The sequence below is a fragment of the Ambystoma mexicanum genome, chromosome 5p (genome assembly GCF_040938575.1).
Source record: "Ambystoma mexicanum isolate Mex_15411 chromosome 5p, UKY_AmexF1_1, whole genome shotgun sequence".
In the NCBI taxonomy this organism is placed as follows: domain Eukaryota; kingdom Metazoa; phylum Chordata; class Amphibia; order Caudata; family Ambystomatidae; genus Ambystoma; species Ambystoma mexicanum.
The window spans coordinates 110850033-110871290 of record NC_090930.1 but is presented as its reverse complement, the minus strand read 5'-3'; the positions used below and the strand labels follow the sequence as shown (position 1 = coordinate 110871290).

Sequence of the window (21258 nt, the reverse complement as noted above, 5' to 3'; positions counted from 1 at the left end):
CACCCTGCACTCTGCTGATGTTGCGTTGCAGCGATGCAAATGGTCCCCACATCCCAATTTACCACAGGGGTGCAGAAGAATTACAAGTTATGATCACTTTACCACCGGGCAGAAAAAACATACTACCCGGCATTAATGCATACTTTCCACTTTGCCCGCTGTGCAGCACCATTTTAAGCCTCTGATATTCTGTTACTGTCATTATAGTAGTAGAAAAGGCAATCTAATGATATTTTCCATTTGATCAAGGGCAGGAGCAGCTCCATTTAATTTCTTATTTATTTTGAAGTTGTGTTTGTGCACAATAGTGAACATTTTATTTTTGTATCTGCTTCTCTCCTTACTAGATCAACTGAAATAAACAATGTTTTCTTAAAAGTGTTACGTTGGTCAGGTGAACAGGTTGTTTAGTTGAGGCAAAACCCTATATTTATTGTCTCGTTAACTCACCTGAAGGGATGCAGGAGACTGATTATTTTGGTGAGAGTTTTATAGCTGGACAGTGGATGGTGGAGATATGGGAGAGACCTCTTTCAATTACTATTTCCGGTTACTTACACAGCACACATGCACCTAAAAAGTGTCTTATTGTAGGCAATAGAAGCACTCTCTGAACAATCATAATCCAATGACTTAAAACCATGCAAATAAACTGACAGATTCAGCTATCCCAGTTGCTATTTTGGTAGCTATTACCAAGCATAAGGCTTAACCACGCCAGTCTAGCTCAGCTATAAAGGAAATAACACTCACAATGGAAACAAGTGCACAAAAAGCACAACATGATACTGTAGCATCTCAATTCATTGGCACTCAAGGAGATACTCCAACTTTACATCAAACTCATAGTTGGGCATTGCAGTAATATGATAGTAACTGTATTAATGCCACATTTTACCCACACCGCCCAACTCGTAAATAGTCCCATTGGGAGGTAATTGTGCTCTGTATCTAGTGGGGTTGTAGGTGAAAGGATCGAAAACAAAAGGATCAAATACAATAGTTTCGAGTCAAAAGGACCAAAAAAAAGGTCGATTTTTTTTTGTATTTTTTTTTTGGGGGCCCTCCACCAAACCCCCGTTTTTGGTGTAAAAACAACATTTTGTTCCTATAAGGAAGCCAAAAAAAAAATACATTTTAAAAAAGGCATTCGACCTTTTTTTTTCCGGTCCTTTTGACTCGAAACAATTGTATTCGATCCTTTTGTTTTCGATCCTTTGACTGGACACCATCTAGTGGTAGTGACATAGCAGGCTCACTGGATCACATAAAGCAGATTGTCGCCGAAAGATTTTGTAGTCGGAGATACAGAAGCAAGGTTGCAAGTTCAGGCATTTCCCTTGCAAGCGGTTGCTCTATCATGTGCTTCTTGTACACTGAATCCAATGTCATCACAACCCCATTCATGATCAAATGCATGCTCGCAAGAGAAAAGGCAGCACATCTGCAAAAGGCACCAGGGCCCAGCAGGGTAAGCGGCACAATTTTCTGTTTTGGTAAAAGGTTCACATATCATAATTAGGACACACCTCGCACAGAAATCATTGAAAACATACATTTAAAACGAGAAAGTTTGATTCATTGTATTCTATTGAAAGTCACCTATTTTTCAGAAAAGCACAAGTGGAAAGTTGATTGAACCAGAACAAGTGACAGATGTGTACTCCACCCAAGGGTATTCTGCAACTTCCTATTGGCTTGTTTTCTAGCATTATTAGTTGGGGCTGGTAGGTGGCAGAACCACCTATAAGCCTAAACTATTGCATTGAAGTACAGGTAGGGAGAAATGGCATATGAGGAGGGACACAAAGTTTGAGGGTGCGGTTTGGTAGTTATGTGCCCTATGTCCATTCCCACCCAGTCCTCGCCCCTCACCACCCAAACACCTCCTCATGGGAATGCTTTCAGCTCGCTTTATTCAAGAGACAAGCCTTGCCATCAAACGTTGGCTGCCAGTTATTTTTTCAAAGCAGTCGTTTGCGATGTAATGACTTAATTGGAGCTGTATGCAGCTACTGGTGTAATAAAAATGTCTAAGCTAGGTCTGCCTTCAGCCACTCAATCTATAAGCACTATGCGTGTCCTTCACTGGATTCCTGTTAAAAACAAGCAGTGGCAAAGCCAACAGTTTTAGCTTGTCTATAGGTATTAGACATTTGCTAGGCACTGCTATTAGATGCCCAGGTACTCGCACCATTTTTCACCTGATACCATCAATGGCCAGTTAACAGCACTAGGGTAATGCCTAGCAAGTGCCTTTCCCATGCTTACACAAAAGCCCAAACTGTTGGCGTTGCCAATGCTTGTCGTCTGTGTGCCCCATCTAGCCCTCACCTCTTTGGCATCACACTCGCCCATTCTGTTATAGCTGTACTAAGAACTATAATAAGAAACCACCAGTGGTCACAGCTGGTCTCTGAACCTCCATCCCTCTAAGATGAGGCTTTACTTTCCAGGTTGGCATCACAATATGTGCCTGCCTTTGCTCCAACCATGTATCTCATATTTGTTTACAGCTTCATGGCCCGGGAGCCAATCTTTCGTTGGTAATAGAGTGCAGAGCCATGGAGGGGTCTGGGGGGGATAGGTAGCACATACTGTATCGGGCAGAACCCGGGGCTTTGCTGATCTGATCCCAGGAATTCAGAAGGGCATCATTATTCTAGCACCTGTCCTATGAAGGTCATTCAATTCAGTGAATTGCCTTTACCAGGTAGGGACACTAAACTACTTATCACCCATATACTACCTAAAATTCACCAATTACTCTGATCTTTCATGTTGACTGCCTTTCAGCGAACAATGCAATCTGATTACACTCTAAACAATTAATATGAAATGGACCCCATTCATATATAACATGAAATGGAGCCCTTTCATATATAACATGAAATGGAGCCCATTCATATATAACATGACATGGACCCCATTCATATGTGACATGAAATTGACCCCATTCATATATAACATGACATGGACCCCATTCATATATAACATGAAATTGACCCCATTCATATATAACATGAAATGGAGCCCATTCATGTATAACATGACATGGACCCCATTCATATAAAGTGAGCAGTGCTTTCATTGTTGATGTTCACATACTGGATTAAAGCATCAGTTGATGAAGGTTGAGAACATGTGTAACCTTAACATGGCATACATCACTAATGCTTCAGGCAGTTCAGTGTGGGGGGTGATCTCCTTACCTGGTGACGGTCCAGAGCGATGGCTGCCAAGGTCAAGACGGAGACATGGACAGAGCAGTACTGGGCAAAGCGACTTAAGTGGCACATGAGCTTCCCAAACACCCAGGTGCTGCTGACGAAGCGAACCTGTGGCACAAAGATCAACAGATCAGAAATCACGAGGCACAGATTGCATGCAATGCTTTATTCAATTATTACTGATCAATGAAGATTACAAATTAATGCTTAGAGAGGACAGTGCAGAAATACTTGAACCTGTATACTGATTTAGAAAACATGTATTTTCTACTGTATCACCTTAGTATTGAAATCTCAAAGAATTGGTACCTGTAATTTTGTTTCATATGAGACTTTTTGGGAATATACTAATTTAAGTCAACTTTATAATTCCTCTGTTTTTGTTTCTAAGCATCTGCATTGACTCTGCGTTATCCTTCAAGCACTACCTCATTGCAGAATCTATTCATCAGTGCAAGGGTGACATTTAGATGTATAAGCATCAATGTATTGAAAAATATGTGCCTTGCACGAGTTAAATGTGTGCTCTGGTTCCAGTGCCGTGCAGAATAGTATTTGTGCCTGTGCAAAGATTGTGTAAAGAATCTCCAAAAGACCCTATGAGCAAAACAGCAGAAACTGCTTGGTACCCTATTATAAACCTTGAAAAGCAAATAGCTGTCCTCACCCCACTTGCCTTGGTTCAACTGCTCAAGCCTTTCTAGGGCTCTCACAAAGATGGACTGCCCTGCTTAATGAACAACCAGCCTCCACTCTTGCTCAGCTTATCTTTGGTCAGTTAGGGCTCCCGCCTAGGTGGACTGCTCTGCTTAATGAAAAACCGGACTCCACCCTTGCTCAGCTTATCTTTGGTCAGTTGGGGCTCTCGCGTAGGTGGACTGCTCTGCTTAATAAACAACCAGGCTCCACTCTTGCTCAGCTTATCTTTGGTCAGTTTGGGCTCCCGCCTAGGTGGACTGCTCTGCTTAATCAACAACCAGCCTCCACTCTTGCTCAGCTTATCTTTGGTCAGTTAGGGCTCCCGCCTAGGTGGACTGCTCTGCTTAATGAAAAACCAGACTCCACCGTTGCTCAGCTTATATTTGCTCAGTTAGGGCTCTCGCCTAGGTGGACTGCTCTGCTTAATGAACAACCAGGCTCCACCCTTGCTCAGCTTATCTTTGGTCAGTTAGGGCTTTCACCTAGGTGGACTGCCCTGCTTAATGAACAACCGGACTGCACCCTTGCTCTGCTTATCTGTGGTCAGTTAGGGCTCTCGCCTAGGTGGACAGCCCTGATTTATGAACAACCAGACTGCACCGTTCCTCTGCTTATCTTTGGTCAGTTAGGGCTCTCACCTAGGTGGACTGCTCTGCCTAATGAACAACCAGACTCCACCCTTGCTCAGCTTATCTTTGGTCAGTTAGGGCTCTCACCTAGGTGGACTGCTCTGCTAATGAAAAAACAGACTCTACCCTTGCTAAACTAATCTTTGGTCAGTTAGGGCTCTCACTTAGGTGGACTGCTCTGCTTAATGAACAACCATACTCCACCCTTACCCAGTTTATCTTTGGTCAGTTAGGGTTCCAGACTCCACCCTTACCCAGCTTATCTTTGGTCAGTTAGGGTTCTCGCCTAGGTGGACTGCCCTCCTTAAAGACGAACCAGCCTCACCCCTTGCTCCACTTACATTGGGCCAATTGCAGGGCTCGAAGAGAACACGAGAGAGTGTGATCTATATATCCCCATTGGGGATATCCATTGTACTGTGAGACTGTGGTTTCATGTTGTAACATTTTGTATACATGTGTGTATTATATAGTGGTTTGTATTCATTATTTGTAGTGTTTTATGACTTTATTGCATTGTGTGTGAGAATTTATAATACAATTGAAGATATTTGTATATGCTTATAAATCGTGTCAAGAGAGTGGTCCAGTATTTGTTTTGGGGCCACTCCAGGTCTTTCTGACGATAGGATTGTGAGACACACACTAGATCACCGTGCTTTTGTGTATTTATTGTTGATTACCCACAAGGTAGTAAGACAGTGGGCCTCATTACACGGATGGCGGTAAGGATTTACCGGTACCGGTTTAATACCGGTACCGGTATAATACCGGTACCGGTAAATCCTTACCGCCTTACTACGAGGTGCCTTTGCGGGTTGGGGGATTTCACGCCTGCTTTTTGCAGGCGTTAAAAACCAACCCGCAAAGGGACCCAGGGAGCTACTTACGGTACCGCAATTTGCGGTACCGTAATTAGCGCCTTCCCCAATCCCATTGAGCCCTATGGGGCAAAAATGGGAATGGGGAAGGGCAATGATGGAAGGGTGAATTACCGCCCCGCCAACCTTGGAATGGGGCGGTAATTCCCCTTTCCGCCAGGGCGGTGCCGGTATTTTACCGGCATGAACCATGGCGCTAATAGCGCCATGGTTCTCCGCCATCGGTGTAATGAGGCCCAGTGATTCCCCTCATGGGGTTAGCCGATGTGAGATTAGTAGCCAATTCTAGGTGCATTGCAGTGTGTATGGACCAACCACACTCCACTGTTGCTCCACTTATCTTGAGTCAATTGTGCAAGCCGTTCTAGCGCTATCACATTGGTGTATTGCCCTGCTTAAGCACCAACCAGACTCCACACTTGCTCCGCTTATCTTGAGTCAATTGTGCAAGCCCTTATTGGGCTCTCACATAGGTGCATTGCCCTCCTTTATGGCCAACCAGACTCCACCCTTACTCTGCTTACCTTGGGTCAATTAGGGCTCACATACTTTGATTGCCCTCCTTAACGACCAATCATTCTCATCCCTTGCGTCGCTTACATTGGGTCAATTGAACAAACCCTTCTACGGCTCTCACATAGGTGCCTTGCCCTACTTAACGACCAACCCAGTGTCTCCTTTAATCACGGGATACTACTTGACAATATCGCAACTATTCTATATTGCGCTTGCTCCTACTTTGCGGCAGCTCCAAGTGCCAGGTTTTCTGCATAACCAACAATCCACTCCAGACAGCCCATCCAGTGAATCTATCCCTCACGGTCTGCTCTGTCACAAAAGATTAACCCACATCCACACCGTGCATGACTTCAGATCCAGGGAGTCATCAAGATAGAGTCCTATAAAGAAGAATTCTCTATCTATGCTTCTAGTCTCTGTATTTCACGTTTACCTCCATCTACCACCAGCGATCCCTCCCTACTGCACTTCAGAGGAAAAATCAAGCCTCCCCTGTTCCTGCAACATCCACCTCCACGTGCCCTTCAACTCCCAGGTACAATAACCCACACCTGGTTCCAAAGTTCATGTTCTCTTCAAGCATATTATTCAAATTCCTCCAAAATATCATTATAAAGTACCTCATATTGTCAATTTGATTTATAAAATGTATCTAAGGCTGTAAGTGCCCACATATCTTGAATTCAAGCGTGTGGGCCAGGCCTGGACTCAATAAGTACCCTACATAAAGCTATAGGTATGTAAGCACATCTTCTGAGAGGGATTTATCATTTATAGCTATGATGAGAATGGCTGAAGTGACAAGTAAATTAAGTGGTCCAATGTGTCCTTACCAATTCAGTGAATTAATGTCAATGGATTTAAGCACCTCAATCAGTGAAGTTGGATTGACCTGCCAACATTCCTCAAGCTACAGGACATCCATCTGCTGCTCTGTGACCCCAAAACTAATGAAAATCCACCTGCCAGCTACAATGCACACACGTCCATGCTCCTATAACCTTCCCTTATCCTAACCAGGATATGTGTTAAGAATTGCTATGTGGCAAGGGTGCAAAGCCCTGATTTTCCTCATTTTTATTGAATAATAAAATTATTTGGGTAATTCCTTCTCTGGAAAGGGTAATCTGCTGATCAGATAACCATTTTTCCAGCTCCATGCCAAAAGCATAGTATGTATCTGTTGCCTGCTGCATCAGTATCCTTATTTGCATCGACTGCTCTATCCATGGTACCAAGCGGTCCAGAGGTTACAGATGTCTATTTGACAACAGCCACGACAGACAAGTCTCTGCCACACAGGGGCGGCATTTAAGATGATCATAAGTAACCCCTGATGGTGGCAGGATAATCTCTAAAATAAAAAGCTATTCCAGAGTTTTAGCATAGTACATAGTACTACTTATGATAGTGACCGCCACATCAAAATTTATTATCGGACATGGAATCAGGTCTGCTGTGGAAGGTGATGTGTATTCTGGTCAGTGAGGTTTAGCCTGCCATATGGCAGGACAGGAATCTAGAGTGCCAGGCCTCCTCTTTGATCTCTTTGGGTGAGGGGGCAGGTAACACCCTCTATTTGAGAACGCCGTGCAATAGGCAGCCATACGGTGCCCCGGCATCAAAGTAGCACACCCATGCAAAAGGAGTAGCCTCACAACAGGGTGCTGCATCTCTAAGCCTGTGTTCTGAGTCAGAAAGGAAGAGATCAGGATTAAGATAGGCAGGAGGGATCTGGTCAATAGAAGAGGACTTCTGCCATTTTAGTTCTCAATGTCCCTCTCTCTCTTTCCTATCCCATCAACTTCCTCTGTATCAAAACACTTTTGGAATGAAATCAGAAGGGCAAAGTCCATGCAATTAGCTTAAGAGCGGGGATTGAAACACTGAAGCAGGCTAGCTTTACTCCAATCATCTGAGGACTTTTGCCTTTAAAAGAAGGGAGTCTCCCACCTCTCTATCCTTTAAGACCACAGAGTCGACCTCAAGAACTCACTAGACTTCCTTTGGGAGAATTATATTCTCCAAATCCCTCAGCCTGAGGTGAAGAAGGAGTCATCCAAAACAGAAGCAAGGGCTTCCTTCCCAGGGCACATCAGAAGTAATCTCTGCTGTGAATGATGACCTATCACTCTGCACAAGAATCTCCTGAGAATGAAGAGCAGACCCTGAATGCAACCATCCATTCCTGGAGTACACTTGAAAGTGCATCATGGGAAGTGGGGGACCAGACCAGCCAGGGCTCTCTATTCACTGCACTCGAACTGGTTGCTCCATGTTCACTGCACTGGGAAGTCACCGGTGCTGGTCACTGTGCTCCTCCACCACATAAAACATTGCTTGCATCATCGACCAGCTCGACACTGCATTGTGGTAGGCCCAAAGCGACTGCCCAATGCCGGGACCCAAACCGAATCACTGGAGAGTCCCATGCAAACTCTGACTGAGGGTTACAACCACAGCTCGGTCAAGCTAGCTCTTGAACTGCTGCCTCATTGGCTGCACATTGACAAACCCAAGAACACCACTTTGATGATCGTCACTTGCTGACTCGAACCAACGGCGTGTCTAAATATTGATTCCATCTTGGCGGCTGAAACCCAACTCAGATTGGCCAATTGTGAAGCATTACAGGGACCACCCCAACATGCATTTTTGAGTGCTTCCCTTCTACTGCACAGAGCACCTGCACTCATCCATACTCAACGCTCGGTTGCTGCTGGGGCCCCCACAGTACTAGGTGCCCACACTGAGCTTGATTAGCTCGCATCTACATTTGAATCTCGGTCTGACTGTGGCAGCCCACCAAGAAATGAATACAGGTACTGTTGACTCTGAACAACCCTTTCATTCCACTTGGACCATAGAGACTGGTTAGGTGACAATCGCTCCTGTTTTCACCAAGATATCTTTTTTGTGGTTAGTACCTTACCCACCTCCCCTGGACCTAAGCTCAGAGTGCTACTTTCTCCAGTCTCTGTGCTTCCTTTGGGGTTGGGTTTTTGTTCAGTATTTTCTATTCATTCTACATGCAGAAGATCTGCTCAATTAAAGTATATATATATTTTCATAGAGCTTTGATCAGACATGCACTTTATTTTGGACAGTGATACCGAGTTGTTTTGCTTCTGGTTTACTTTCACACCCCTCTTGAGAGTATAGACTTCCCTTGGCCCGCGTTACCACAAAATTCAAAAGAGGTATATCTCTTGATTTCCCCTGTTTTACCTTTATGATTGCATTGTAGTTTTGTTTGTAGAAGTGTGAGGGCTGAGTGAGCCATTTCACCCCTTTACTAGGACTCCCGTGGAGCGGAATGTAATTTGTTACAATATGACAATATATTAAGAGAAAGCCTGTTCAATAATGGCAAATACAATGCATACCATTTAGACTTACATGCTGAATATGGCGTTAACAGTAACGCCAGCCAGTAACTTTAATTAACTCTTGTTTTTTTATTGCACCCCTGATTGTGGCCCAGTCAGAATGTCATAGGGTACCACATGCAGTAATTATTGTTACATTATGAGAACAAACACATTTTAATGTACCCCTTATTTGTACCTGTAGGATCGAAGTGGAGGTTAACATTTTGGGTCTCATTACGATTTCGGCGGTGCAGTACAAATGTGGCACTAATTCCATTTCTATCCCTTTTTGTGGCAGTAACAGAATGCTGCTTCCTGTTAGACCTATTGGTTCTGTATGACCTATACACATGGCGGCTGCATTGCTACGCGACATTGTTCCAGTGATGGTGTAGTCTGTTTCGCTGTTAGGCATGAGAAAGCATGCCTCGTTTCATCGCTTCCGCGATGTACTAATCGCCAGTACTGCGGCGTACAGCCTTTGACTGGCACCACAATCAAATACAGGATTCGAGCAACACTAAGGTAAGCGCCTTGTTTGTTCTGTGCCCGTACATGTGCGAAATGAGAACAATATCACACGCCCAAATCGAGTTGCAACTACCAAGTCTAAATGAGTATTTCCATCCCTTTTGCAGAGGCACCTGTCATGCCACGCTACCACTGTGTTAGATATTTAAATAGGGTCCACATGCACATTCACTGCTCCATCTAGCCGTGTCCGTTCCTTGAACCGTGGTTATGCTGCAGTGTATAGAGGTTATATAGCAGACCATCTCCCTTTTTATGAGTACTTTGTATGCTGTTTCAGTTGGCTTGATCCACTGCTCTGACAGGTCACCGCAGGGACGCTGCCGGTGTTCAGGTTTTACATTTAAGTAACTTTTTTACAACTACAACTTGAAAACAAGAGAACTATGGTGGCCTTTACAAGATTTCAGATTTTAACAAGCGTTTGCTTTTGCTATGTTTGTGTATTTATGTGCATAATGTTGGTGGTTGTGTTTGTATAGTTTAGGTGATAGGTTCTCACTGGGAGTGATGTGAAACAGGTGATGTGTGTACATTATTGTTGTATTTGTTTATTATTCATACTATTTGTGGACTAATTCATTGCTGTTTTCCATCAAAATCTTTGAAAACGTATTTGTGTATGACATGTTTAGCGATTTACTATGTAAAACAACTCAATTATTTTGATATTTAAATCCTCCTTTTGAATGAATTAGTTATGCAATACATTGTTTGCGTTGTGATTAGTGACAGAATGTCTGCCATTTTACCTCGTCACTGAATGCCGAGTTTGACCCTGAAGCCGAGGCTTCACCTCCAGCATTATGCCCAACTACACTCCACCTCTGTCATGTAATGCACAAAAAGGTTGAAGTGTACCCTTTTGAGCATTTAAAAAATAATGTAGAGTAGCAATATGAAATGCGACTTTTCACAATGGATGTCCAGTGCTTACCTCAAGCTGAACCCCTCCAAGATTGAATTCCTACTGCTGACCAACAACACGAAACAACCAACAGCTCTCTGCTATGAACCTCAAGAACTTCACACAACAGCTTGCCAGATGCACCAGTTCCCTTGGGGTCGACATCAACAGACACCTCTCATTCAACAGCACATAGCAAGGAAGACACAAACATATTTGTACCAACTTTCTCTCCTGCAAAAAATCAAGCTCTTCATCTCAGAAATCAACTTCAGAACGGCCCTCCATGACCTGATCCTCTCGCACCTGGTTTATGGCAATGCCCTTTTGGAAGGCATATCATGTGTCCTGCATGCTGCAGTCCGACTCATCAAAAGACTGTGCAAATTCGATCACATCAAGCCGACTCTCATCGAGCTGCACTGGCTCCCTTTGCAAGACTGTATCATTTTCAGATCTTGCTGCATCATATAAAAGGCTGTCACCCTGAAGTCCCCAAGCTATCTCACTGAGAAACCCAGCATCTCCGTAGGCCTAAGTTCCACTAGAAGTAAAGACATGGGCAGACTTTAACTCTGTCGGTGCAGGAAGGAGAAAACCAGAAGACAGGCATTCTCTGTCTATGCCCGAAGACTCTGGATCCTCTTCCCCATCAACATCCCCCTCGCTTCTACTGTTCAGGAAGGAGCGCAAGACTCTCCTCTTCAAGTAATGGCTCCTCCCTAACCCCTAGTCCCGTACACCGTTCACTCCCCACCTTACATGAGACTGGGTGATCTGACCCCCCCTGTTCCCTCCCCTGGTTACTAGGTCCATACACCGTCCACTCACCACCTTAGCTGAGACTGGGTGATCTGACACCACTGTTCCCTCCCCTGGTTATTTGTAGATCCATTGCTGACTATTTCCCCCCCTCCCCTGTTGTTAGATCCCCACTTCCTTATTTCTGGGTGCCCTAACCTTATTCCTCCCCCTACCATTGTAAAGCTGTCCACTGTTTCACGAAGCAAGGTCCGGACCCATCAAATAGCATAATGATAATAATAGTATTAAGTAAAAACGAAATTCTATCATCCATCATGACTATAGTCAGTCATACTGTTTCAATGTTATATATGAAACCTATAAATAAATGTGGCTGTACTGCAGCGAAGAAGAAAGTTTTACTATAGTGTATCAATAGGTAGGATTAATTACTTAAAATAAATATTTAATTAATTAACTCAATACACAGATAGATAAATATGGTGTTCTATTGACTAGGCATGCCCTTAAATGGTAGCACCAGATTCTTTTGAATGTCACTTAAGGAGTACAGATTTACTTAAGCAGCAGCGTGAGGGTCTCCTTGTATTAAAGTTGATATTATATTTGTTTTCCATTGTGGTTCTAGATGACTTTTCATGTTACATAATGATATTATCAGAGAACCAACATTATTTATATTTGTATTTCAAATTATTTACTGTCACTATAGTATTTCAGATATCTGAAAGAAATATTTAAAAATCCTTCGACTCCTGTCAGGTAAGCAATTTTGTATAAGGAGAAACCTCAACATAAATGCATAGTCAAGTTACGCAGCTAGAGGTTGATAGTAAATGTGGAAAAATATCGACATGGCCGAAGCAATATGATGTATGTATTAAATATTTATTTCTTGTATAGCGCCAAAAGGCACAAAACAAGCCCAGGGGCATCAGAGCAGTCACTGTACCATACAAAAACACATATATAGCAATGATCTAGACAAGAAGCCATAATATACAGGAAATCGATGGCAGGCGCAGACATTGCTCAGGCTCAGAGATTGCTCAGGCAAACAAGTAGGGCTTCAAGAGGCTGCTTATAAGGGGCCAATGAACAACAGCTCCTCAAATCAGCGCCTCAAATCAGCTGGCAAGTTGTTTCACAGTTTAGGAGCTGTGACCTCAAAGGCACTCCAACCCACTAGATCCAGCTTAGCTCTCTACACAGACATCACTATTTGACACGTTCGACCTCAGTGCCCTTCACTTAGGTTGTCAGGAGATCCTTTCAGACAAATAGCTCAAACTGATGCCAAATAAACATTTATGCATAAGGGTGAGTATTTCGGAAGGACATCCTGGCCTCAACTGGTAGCCAGTGAAGTGCTTGTCTGGCCTGAGAGACATGATCTATCCTCCTAGGCCTTCATCCGCATGTAGCGCACTGTTCTGGATTACTTTTAGTTTGGTTATTGCTCCTTTGCTTATTCCATAAAGCATACTGAGACAGTAAGCCAGCATGGCTCCAACAATAGCTCTTGCAATAGCAGCACAACTATTCTTCGATATGAACAGTCGCATTTGGCCCAATAATTTTAGATGGTAGGCAGAGGATGATGTAATATTATTCACATGTACCTTCATGCTCAACTCATAGTCTAGGTGAACACCTAGAGGTTTTAATTTGTCGAGTGGAAATAGTAAAACCGGCTATGTCAAAGCTTACGGATTCAGTGCTCAGCCTTATGATTCTGCCCACTGTGCCAACTAGCATTAATTCAGTCTTGGAGTCATTCGGCGCCATGCCATTAAGAACCAGTCCTTGATGAACGTGAGCGTAAACCTCATTGACTTCAGTGTCCTTCTTGCAATCACCTGAAATATGGATCAGACACTGCCTCATTACATGGATGGCGGAGAACCATGGCGCTATTAGCGCCATGGTTCATGCTGGTAAAATACCGCCACCGCCTTGGCGGAAAGGGGAATTACCGCCCCATTCCAAGGTTGGCAGGGCGGTAATTCCCCCTTCCACCATTGCCCTTCCCCATTCCCATTTTTGCCCCATAGGGCTCAATGGGAATGGGGAAGGCGCTAATTGCGGTACCGTAATTAGCTCCCTGGGTCCCTTTGCGGGTTGGTTTTTAACGCCTGCAAAAAGCAGGCGTTAAATCCCCCAACCCGCAAAGGGACCTCGTAATAAGGCGGTAAGGATTTACCGGTACCGGTATTTTACCGGTACCGGTAATTCCTTACCGCCATCCGTGTAATGAGGCTCACTGAGTGTTCAGCATAGTTGGTATAGGTAATACCCTTAGCATACAGTAGGTCAAACAGAGGTTTAGTAAAGATGGAATAAGAGTGATTGAGAGGCATGACCAATGTGGTACCCCATTGGGCATGTTGATAACGTCAGGAGCTGCATTGTCACTAACGATCAGCCAAAAAAAAGGATTCCACCCTTTTAACTCCCAGAGGAGAAACATTAGCGGAGTGCAATATTTCAATAGTCCAATCGCATCAATTATACAATGCCAACCTGTCCATAACTTGCAAAAGGTTGTAGGTGAAGGATCGAAAACAAAAGGCTTGAATGCCTTTTTTTCCACACCAAAAGGACCGGAAAAAATGTTCGAATTTATTTTTTTTATTTTTATGGGGGGATCCCTCCCAACCCCCTGTTTTCTTTTTATAAAAAAACTTTTTATGCATACTGAACTTAACAAATATGTAAATAAATAAATAAAATAAAAATTCAACCCATTTTTTTCGGTCCTTTTGGATTCAAAATAAATGGAATTCGATCCTTTTTTTTTCAATCCTTTGGCTTTACACCCTGGCAAAATATTGTATTTCAAGTCCAGCATAGCTGTCTCAGTGCCATGCGCTGGTCTACAGCCTGATTGATATTTTCCCAATATGTTGCATTTGATAAGATGTTCTTGCACCTGACGATATGTAACTCAATCTACAAATGGTGTGTATTAATGGGTCCACTGCAATAAGCCATAATAATAAAGAAATAACAAGAATTACAAAAACATATGGAAATTCCAGTCCCAAAGCTGAAGGCACAGCGGTGATTTTGAACACATGGAGACGGAGGGAAAGAGAGTTGTTTCAAATTTAGCACTTTGCTCTGCTGCAGCTGGATTTTTAGACGACCAGTGGAGTCAGGCTGTGTGTGAGTTCAATGGTCAACCAGAGCCACAAAGGAATGCAGCAATTCTCTCAGTTATAGCAAGAAAATGTGATGTATTCATCTTCACCACTGCCAGTGCCACTGGCACCCTACCTTATGAGTGCGTTTTAACCCGTCTTCGATACCCTTAGATGCCAGCATTCCCAATGACGTTTTAGACTGGATCCTGAATGTGTACATCTGATTGAAGGACTCTTCTTTGAACTAGACACCATGGCATTGCCAATGAGCAGAAGGAGACAGACTGATTTTGAAACATGGGCTATTTAAGCGTTATTTTCATTGTTCCACCTAATTCCCTCCCTGAGGGCAGATCACAAAAAATTGAATCAATGAAAGTGCAGTTACCACTAGTGAAAAACCGCCCTACTTTAAACATATTTGTTGAATTCTTCTTTGTGTGCATAAGGTAACTGTATGGTGTAGTCCAAAGGGTCCTCATCACGAGTTGGAGTAGTGCAGTAAAAATGAGTCTGTAATAGCGTTATCACTGCATTACCGCCCTGCCCAATGACTAGGTTGGGGGAAAGTTGCGGGATTAACCTCCAGCCGTGAGCTGGAGGTAAATCTGCAGACTTTCCACCCATTTTCGTTGCAATTACCGCTGCAGTAATTGTGCCGATAATGCCCCATTGAGTTCTATGAAATGGTGACTTACAAAAACCACCGCCACTTGTAATCCAGCAGTAATACCACTGGACAAGTAGCGGTAACAGTAATTGCATTGGCCACTAGAACAGTAATTCCATTGGCTTTACCGCCGGGATACCGCCCAACTTGCAATGAGTACCTTTCTCTCATTCAGAAATGTAATGAAATATGATGTTTTTTTGTTTAAGGGCAATTTGTATCTCTAGTTAATTACACTGGCAAGAAAATGCAGAGCTTCTGCAATACTGCGTGGTATTCTTTCAATGCATTTTTGCACCACTAGGACAAAGGGCTAGGACCATGGTAAATATTGCCCTGGTACAACCATGTATTGAAATAATATGTTTCTGCACTAAAGCAATGTGTGCCTTACGGCTGATTGCACTTGCATTGGGAAAAGGTTTCTGTAGTACTGCCCCAAGTGTCCTACTTGAGGCTGTAGATAGGTGTAATATTGGTGTGGCGGTGCACTGGCGATCTCAGTCCGGACTTGACAGCTTAATCCCTAGTTCAGAGAAATGACAGACCATTCTACTAGAGGAGTCTTGACTGCTTCCTTCATTGGGTTAGGACTGGCCGGATGGTTGACAAGGACAAGCAATAGTGGTGTATGTGGCATACTACTCCTTGTATGTTATTTCACATTATTAGCTACAGTAGAGGCAGGACGTATTTTTCTGTAACCTGCAGTATGCAGTTATGTGGTAGACTAATTTCAGCATAATCACACAGTGGCACCAAAATAGGAGTGAAACTGATGATGTCGTGAGGTTCCTGTGTCTTTCTTGGCTATGCATCGTGTCCACTGCCAGGCTGTGCATCCCTTCTGCCTTGCCAAACATGCAGCGCTGCTGCCATGGAAATTCCTTGTAAGCGATGACTCATGTTGCAGGGGGAGATATTTTTCTAATTCTGTTCTCATGAATGGTTGACGAGAGCCTTAGTTGGCGGGCTCCGAAAGCCTTTCCATTGTTGATCAATTTATAGATATCATCAATGTCCCGGAATCTGTTTTTTCAATCTTTTAGATCACAGAAGGGATCTCTTCTTATCCTTTGACACATGAAAGGGCACTTCAACCGCTGCTAATTGATTTCTGCTGTTCACATGAAAGGAGAGCACTGAAGCTCTGATCGTCAAGATGCGGGGGACTTGTATCTGACCACAGGCCACTTGTTTCCTTCTTGAGTGGATCCTTGGAGACCATCTTTGTAAGGGAGAAGCCATCCTAACGTAGCTGAATGTGAACTAAACACATACTCGCAAGAGAGGCCTTGAGTAATCACCCATTACGTTGCTACATGTCTATTTTCCTCCACAGCCATGAGGCAAATTGGACAAACTTTTACTTGCCCCCTTTTTTGGGATTGCCATTTTTATGTAATTCATCCCCCATATATTCCCATTGTTGCATGTAGCATCCGGGCACTGTTAACCCCAAACAGGGTGACTTTTTCTCTCAGATCATCATCTGTAATGATGCATGATGTACAGCTATTCCATTTCTGGACACAGCTGCAGAAAGTAAAGCAGAGGAGCCGAGGTGATAGCTAAACATGTCTCATTCATACGCTTCACCAGAGGAACATCAGCAAGGTCCCTTCTGAAGTTCTGCAAGACAAGACCACCAGAGGAACATCAGCTAGGTCCCTTCTGAAGTTCATAGCTTCATGGAAATTGGTTGCAACAGAGGATCACCAGAGGAATATCAGCTAGGTCCCTGCTGAGGTTCTGCAAGCCAGGACCACCAGAGGAACATCAGCTAGGTCTTTTCTGAAGTTCTAAAAGAGAGGACCACCAGAGGAACATCATCTAGGTCCTTCTGAGGTTCATAGCTTCATGGAAATTGGCTGCAACAGAAGATCACCAGAGGAACATCAGCTAGGTCCCTTCTGAGGTTCTGCAAGACAAGACCACCAGAGGAACATCAACTAGGCCTTTTCTGAAGTTCTGCAAGACAAGAACACCAGAGGAACATCAGGTAGGTCCCTTCCGAAGTTCATAGCTTTATGGAAGTGGGCTGCAACAGAAGATCACCAGACGAACATCAGCTAGGTCCCTTCTGAGGTTCTGCAAGACAAGACCACCAGAGGAACATCATCTAGGTCCCCTCTGAGGTTCTGCAAGAGAAAACCACCAGGATCTGATGTACTCTGATCACTTCCCAGGTTATTGCAGCCCGATACTGCCTGATTGTTCTGTAGTTTTTCTGAGGATGTCACTCAGATATTGCTCAGCTCCCAGATCATCATCTGTAATGATATATGATGTACAGCTATTGCATTTCTGGACACAGCTGCAAAAATTAAAGCACAGGAGTGAAGGTGATAGCTAAACATGTCTCATTCATACGCTTCACCAGAGGAACATCAGCTAGGTCCCTTCTGAAGTTCATAGCTTCATGGGAATTGGCTGCAACAGGAGATCACCAGGGAAAAATCAGCTGTGTCCCTTCTGAGGTTCTGCAAGACAAGACAACCAGAGGAACATCAACTAGGTACCTTCTGAAGTTCTGCAAGGGAGGACCACCAGAGGGACATCATCTAGGTCCCTTCTGAGGTTCTGCAAGAGAAGACCACCAGGACCATGTAATCTGATCACTTCCCAGGTTATTGCAGCCCGATATCACCTGATTGGTCTTTCATCTTTCTGAGCATGACACTCAGGTCTTGCAGCCTTCTGGTAGGCCATAGGATTGTGTTAAATGTCTTTCATTTTAATGTCTGCATTGTGTTTGTGCACTTTTGGTTGAATTGATCAATTACATATAAGTATATGTATATATGTATAAATATATGAATAGTAGGGTTGTGGTGGATGTTTTGTTGTCCACAATTCAATGCATCTTTCATATGTTCATATGTTCAGGCTTGTCATCTGTACTGTCCTTGTTGATCCTTATGAATATGAATGTTATTGCAATCAGGTGCTTTCTCTAGGTTGCTTCATGTCTGTCAGGCTTGCATTCTGTATTGTACTTGCTGATCAAGCATATACAAAATGCACAAAGACCATCTCTTTGGCCAACAAAAATAAATATGTAAACTATTCACACCTGAGATGAAGACCCAGGGTTTGAATAGCAATCATTCCCTTTAACATGAATTTAAAGGGCAGGTACCAGCCCACAGCCCTCGCCAAGGCCCTCGATTTGCCCAAGCCCTCTTAGGCTCGGGCAGACGGGCCAGTATGTAGCGGGTGCTCTTCTTCATGATAATGGTTTGCTTACCAAAGGTGAGATTCTAGATTGTAAAAGGTTATCGTACTGCCTTGCTCACAAACTGTATCACCACTAATGCTTCTTCAGACAAGTTACGTCTTTCTACAAAAGGGACTTACTGGCCATTGACTCCAAACAGACACTGACCAACTAAGCCACTTACACCTCTGCGGTAGATTAGATAACACATTGCTGACTCGAGTCGGATGCAATCATTATCTAGTAGTATACCCGTGTCACTGCATTATGTCTGCCTACATATGCATTAAATTCAATTTAGGGAACGCACTCTTTTATAGTAAGGGCATCCGCTCATCCTTTGCTCATTGCAGACTCTGATAGGATTCTCATAAAGAAAGCCTAAGACAATTATTGTTAGATTATGAAGAATATGGCCCTTTGAGAAGGAATGTATTCTCAGATTTTGGAGCTAATAGGCAGAATGCTGATGCTAACATTGTATGACAACCATATTTGAATGCAGACGATGTTTGCCTCATAGATCATGTGACAACAATTTGGGAAACAGTCCTTTCATTGCTCCAATAACTGATTGGGGCTCATCTTGGTATGGTACTGCGTTTGTTCATTTGATTTTATATTGATTTTAGATTGTTGTGATTAATAGTTTAATTGGTTGTTTTATATCTGATCTGTGCAGTAAATATTTATATATAAAGCCTAACGTCTTTATCGTACACAATAAACCTGCTGTTATGCAGAATCCAAAAGGTGTTATGCTGCATATGTTTCATTGGGATACTATCACCATCATTGGGGGGTGCTGGTCATGGTCGGTAGAGTGTTCCAGTTAATAGGGTGCCAGATACCAAAGAGCCTGCCTTTTTTGCAAAATCAGTTACATTATCCAGCATAGCTATGCCATGTCATACTATTTCAATGTTATACATGAACAATATAATAAAATATGACTGTGCTATAGAGTGTGGAGAAGGTTTCACTAAAGTGCATCAATCGCTCGGAATCGTTATTTAAAATAAATAAACTTGCAAACACACAAATGCATAAATAAATAATAAATAAATACTTAAATAAAGGTGTTCTATTGGCTGAGCATGTCCTCAAATCGTGGCACCTGAAAAACCTCTCTTGAGTCTATGATATATACATTTGTATATATATCATTTAAATACTTACGCAGCCTGGGGGTCTCTTTGTCCTCTAGTTGCTATTGTGATTGGTCCATTCAAATTCTGCATGCCTCTTTGCCTGTTCCAATCTTCTTAAGATCAGATTAAAGCACAGTGACGCTGGATCATGGTGGACAGTATTGACCAAAAAAACATTTGTCTTAATTGTCATCACTTCATCATATTGTTAAAATGTTGGTGTCAGTCACATTGAGGGGTGAAATTATTCTAGGCTTGCAATGATTAGAGAACATCTTGTAAGACGCAGGTCACTTGTCTCAAGCGCACATCAGACCATGGTCCTTTCATCAAACCCTTAAAGACAGAGATGGTGCAGATGTAATGTGCACCCCTGAACAGTGAACCTGAAAAGAAAATGACAACCCTAAATTATGGCTTGGATTCTCTGCATGGAGACATCAGTGTGCTTTGTGAAGATCAAGTCGTATTTGTGGTGTTGTGCTTGAGTGGGCTCTTCTTCAAATGTATTTATACACTAATGTCATCAATGCTATGCCACTGTGTCAGGTTTGAATGTTGGCGTGGTCTCTAGCAATAGCAGTAGGATTCGCCAAACATCAAAGAGTGTGGGAATCACACAGCTAGAAGTGTTGACAAGTCAAGTAATTATTGTAATGTGTAGGCACTGCTACAATAGTTCATTAGCAGAGACAAATGTGCACAAATAATTCAAGTATAAATTACATTGATAAAACGAATTTGAACCGGATACAAGTTATCTAAAATCACGTGCTTCGAGCAGCATTGGACCTGAACAAATCTGAATATATCTCGGATGCCAGGAGATCAGTCCATTGGCTCTGCATCCTGGAAAGAATCAAATTCAAAACCCTTACAATTTCTCATCGCAGCCTGAACAAAAAGGCCCCCTCCTACCTTGTCCACAGGATTGCGAAATACCTACCAGCTAGACCATTTAGATCCTCCCACAGTCACCAACTCCTGACCCCAAAATTTAGACAGAAATGAGTCACGGGATCCAGCTTCCCGGTTGTGGCGGAAAACCTCTGGAACAATGTGCCACTTTACCTATGTTTCGAGACCTTCTACCAGCTATTCAGAAAACATCTGCTAGCCTCGACCACTCAACTCCTCCTTCTTGGAGACTTCAACATCCACCTGGATGCTTCCGGTCCCTCCTCAGGACACTTTTGCAACCTCTGTGACTCTCTCTCTCTCTTTCTATTCTCCCCTCTGCCTGACTCACTCTGCAGGGCACACTCTGGATGTTGTGATCTCCTCAGACCTCCCCCTCTCTATCCCTCTGACCACTCCTCTATCCTGGAGTGATGACTTTCTCATTTTCCTCCCATCTCTCCCTCTCTACCCCTCAGTCCAAGCCAACTCCAGCACTGCCACCTACCTTCTAGGTCTTCTGACCCATGAAGTGTGTGTCAGTTGAGGTTTTTGCCTCCACTTTCCCTCCCCCCCCTCCCCATCTGGCTGACTCACATCCTGACACAGCTCTCTCTATGCCCCACTCTTCCATCTCTGAAA

At 43.3% G+C, this 21258-nt stretch overlaps 1 protein-coding gene across 1 annotated transcript in view; it reads right to left on the bottom strand.

Moving 5' to 3' along the window:
- The window catches only part of LOC138480769 (G-protein coupled receptor 83-like), a 91995-nt gene that overhangs the window by 21794 nt on the left and 48943 nt on the right, over positions 1–21258 (bottom strand). Inside the window, exon 2 of the mRNA XM_069612514.1 lies at positions 3213–3338. Coding sequence (XP_069468615.1) covers positions 3213–3338 — 126 coding nt within the window. The remainder of the gene's footprint in view (positions 1–3212; positions 3339–21258) is intronic.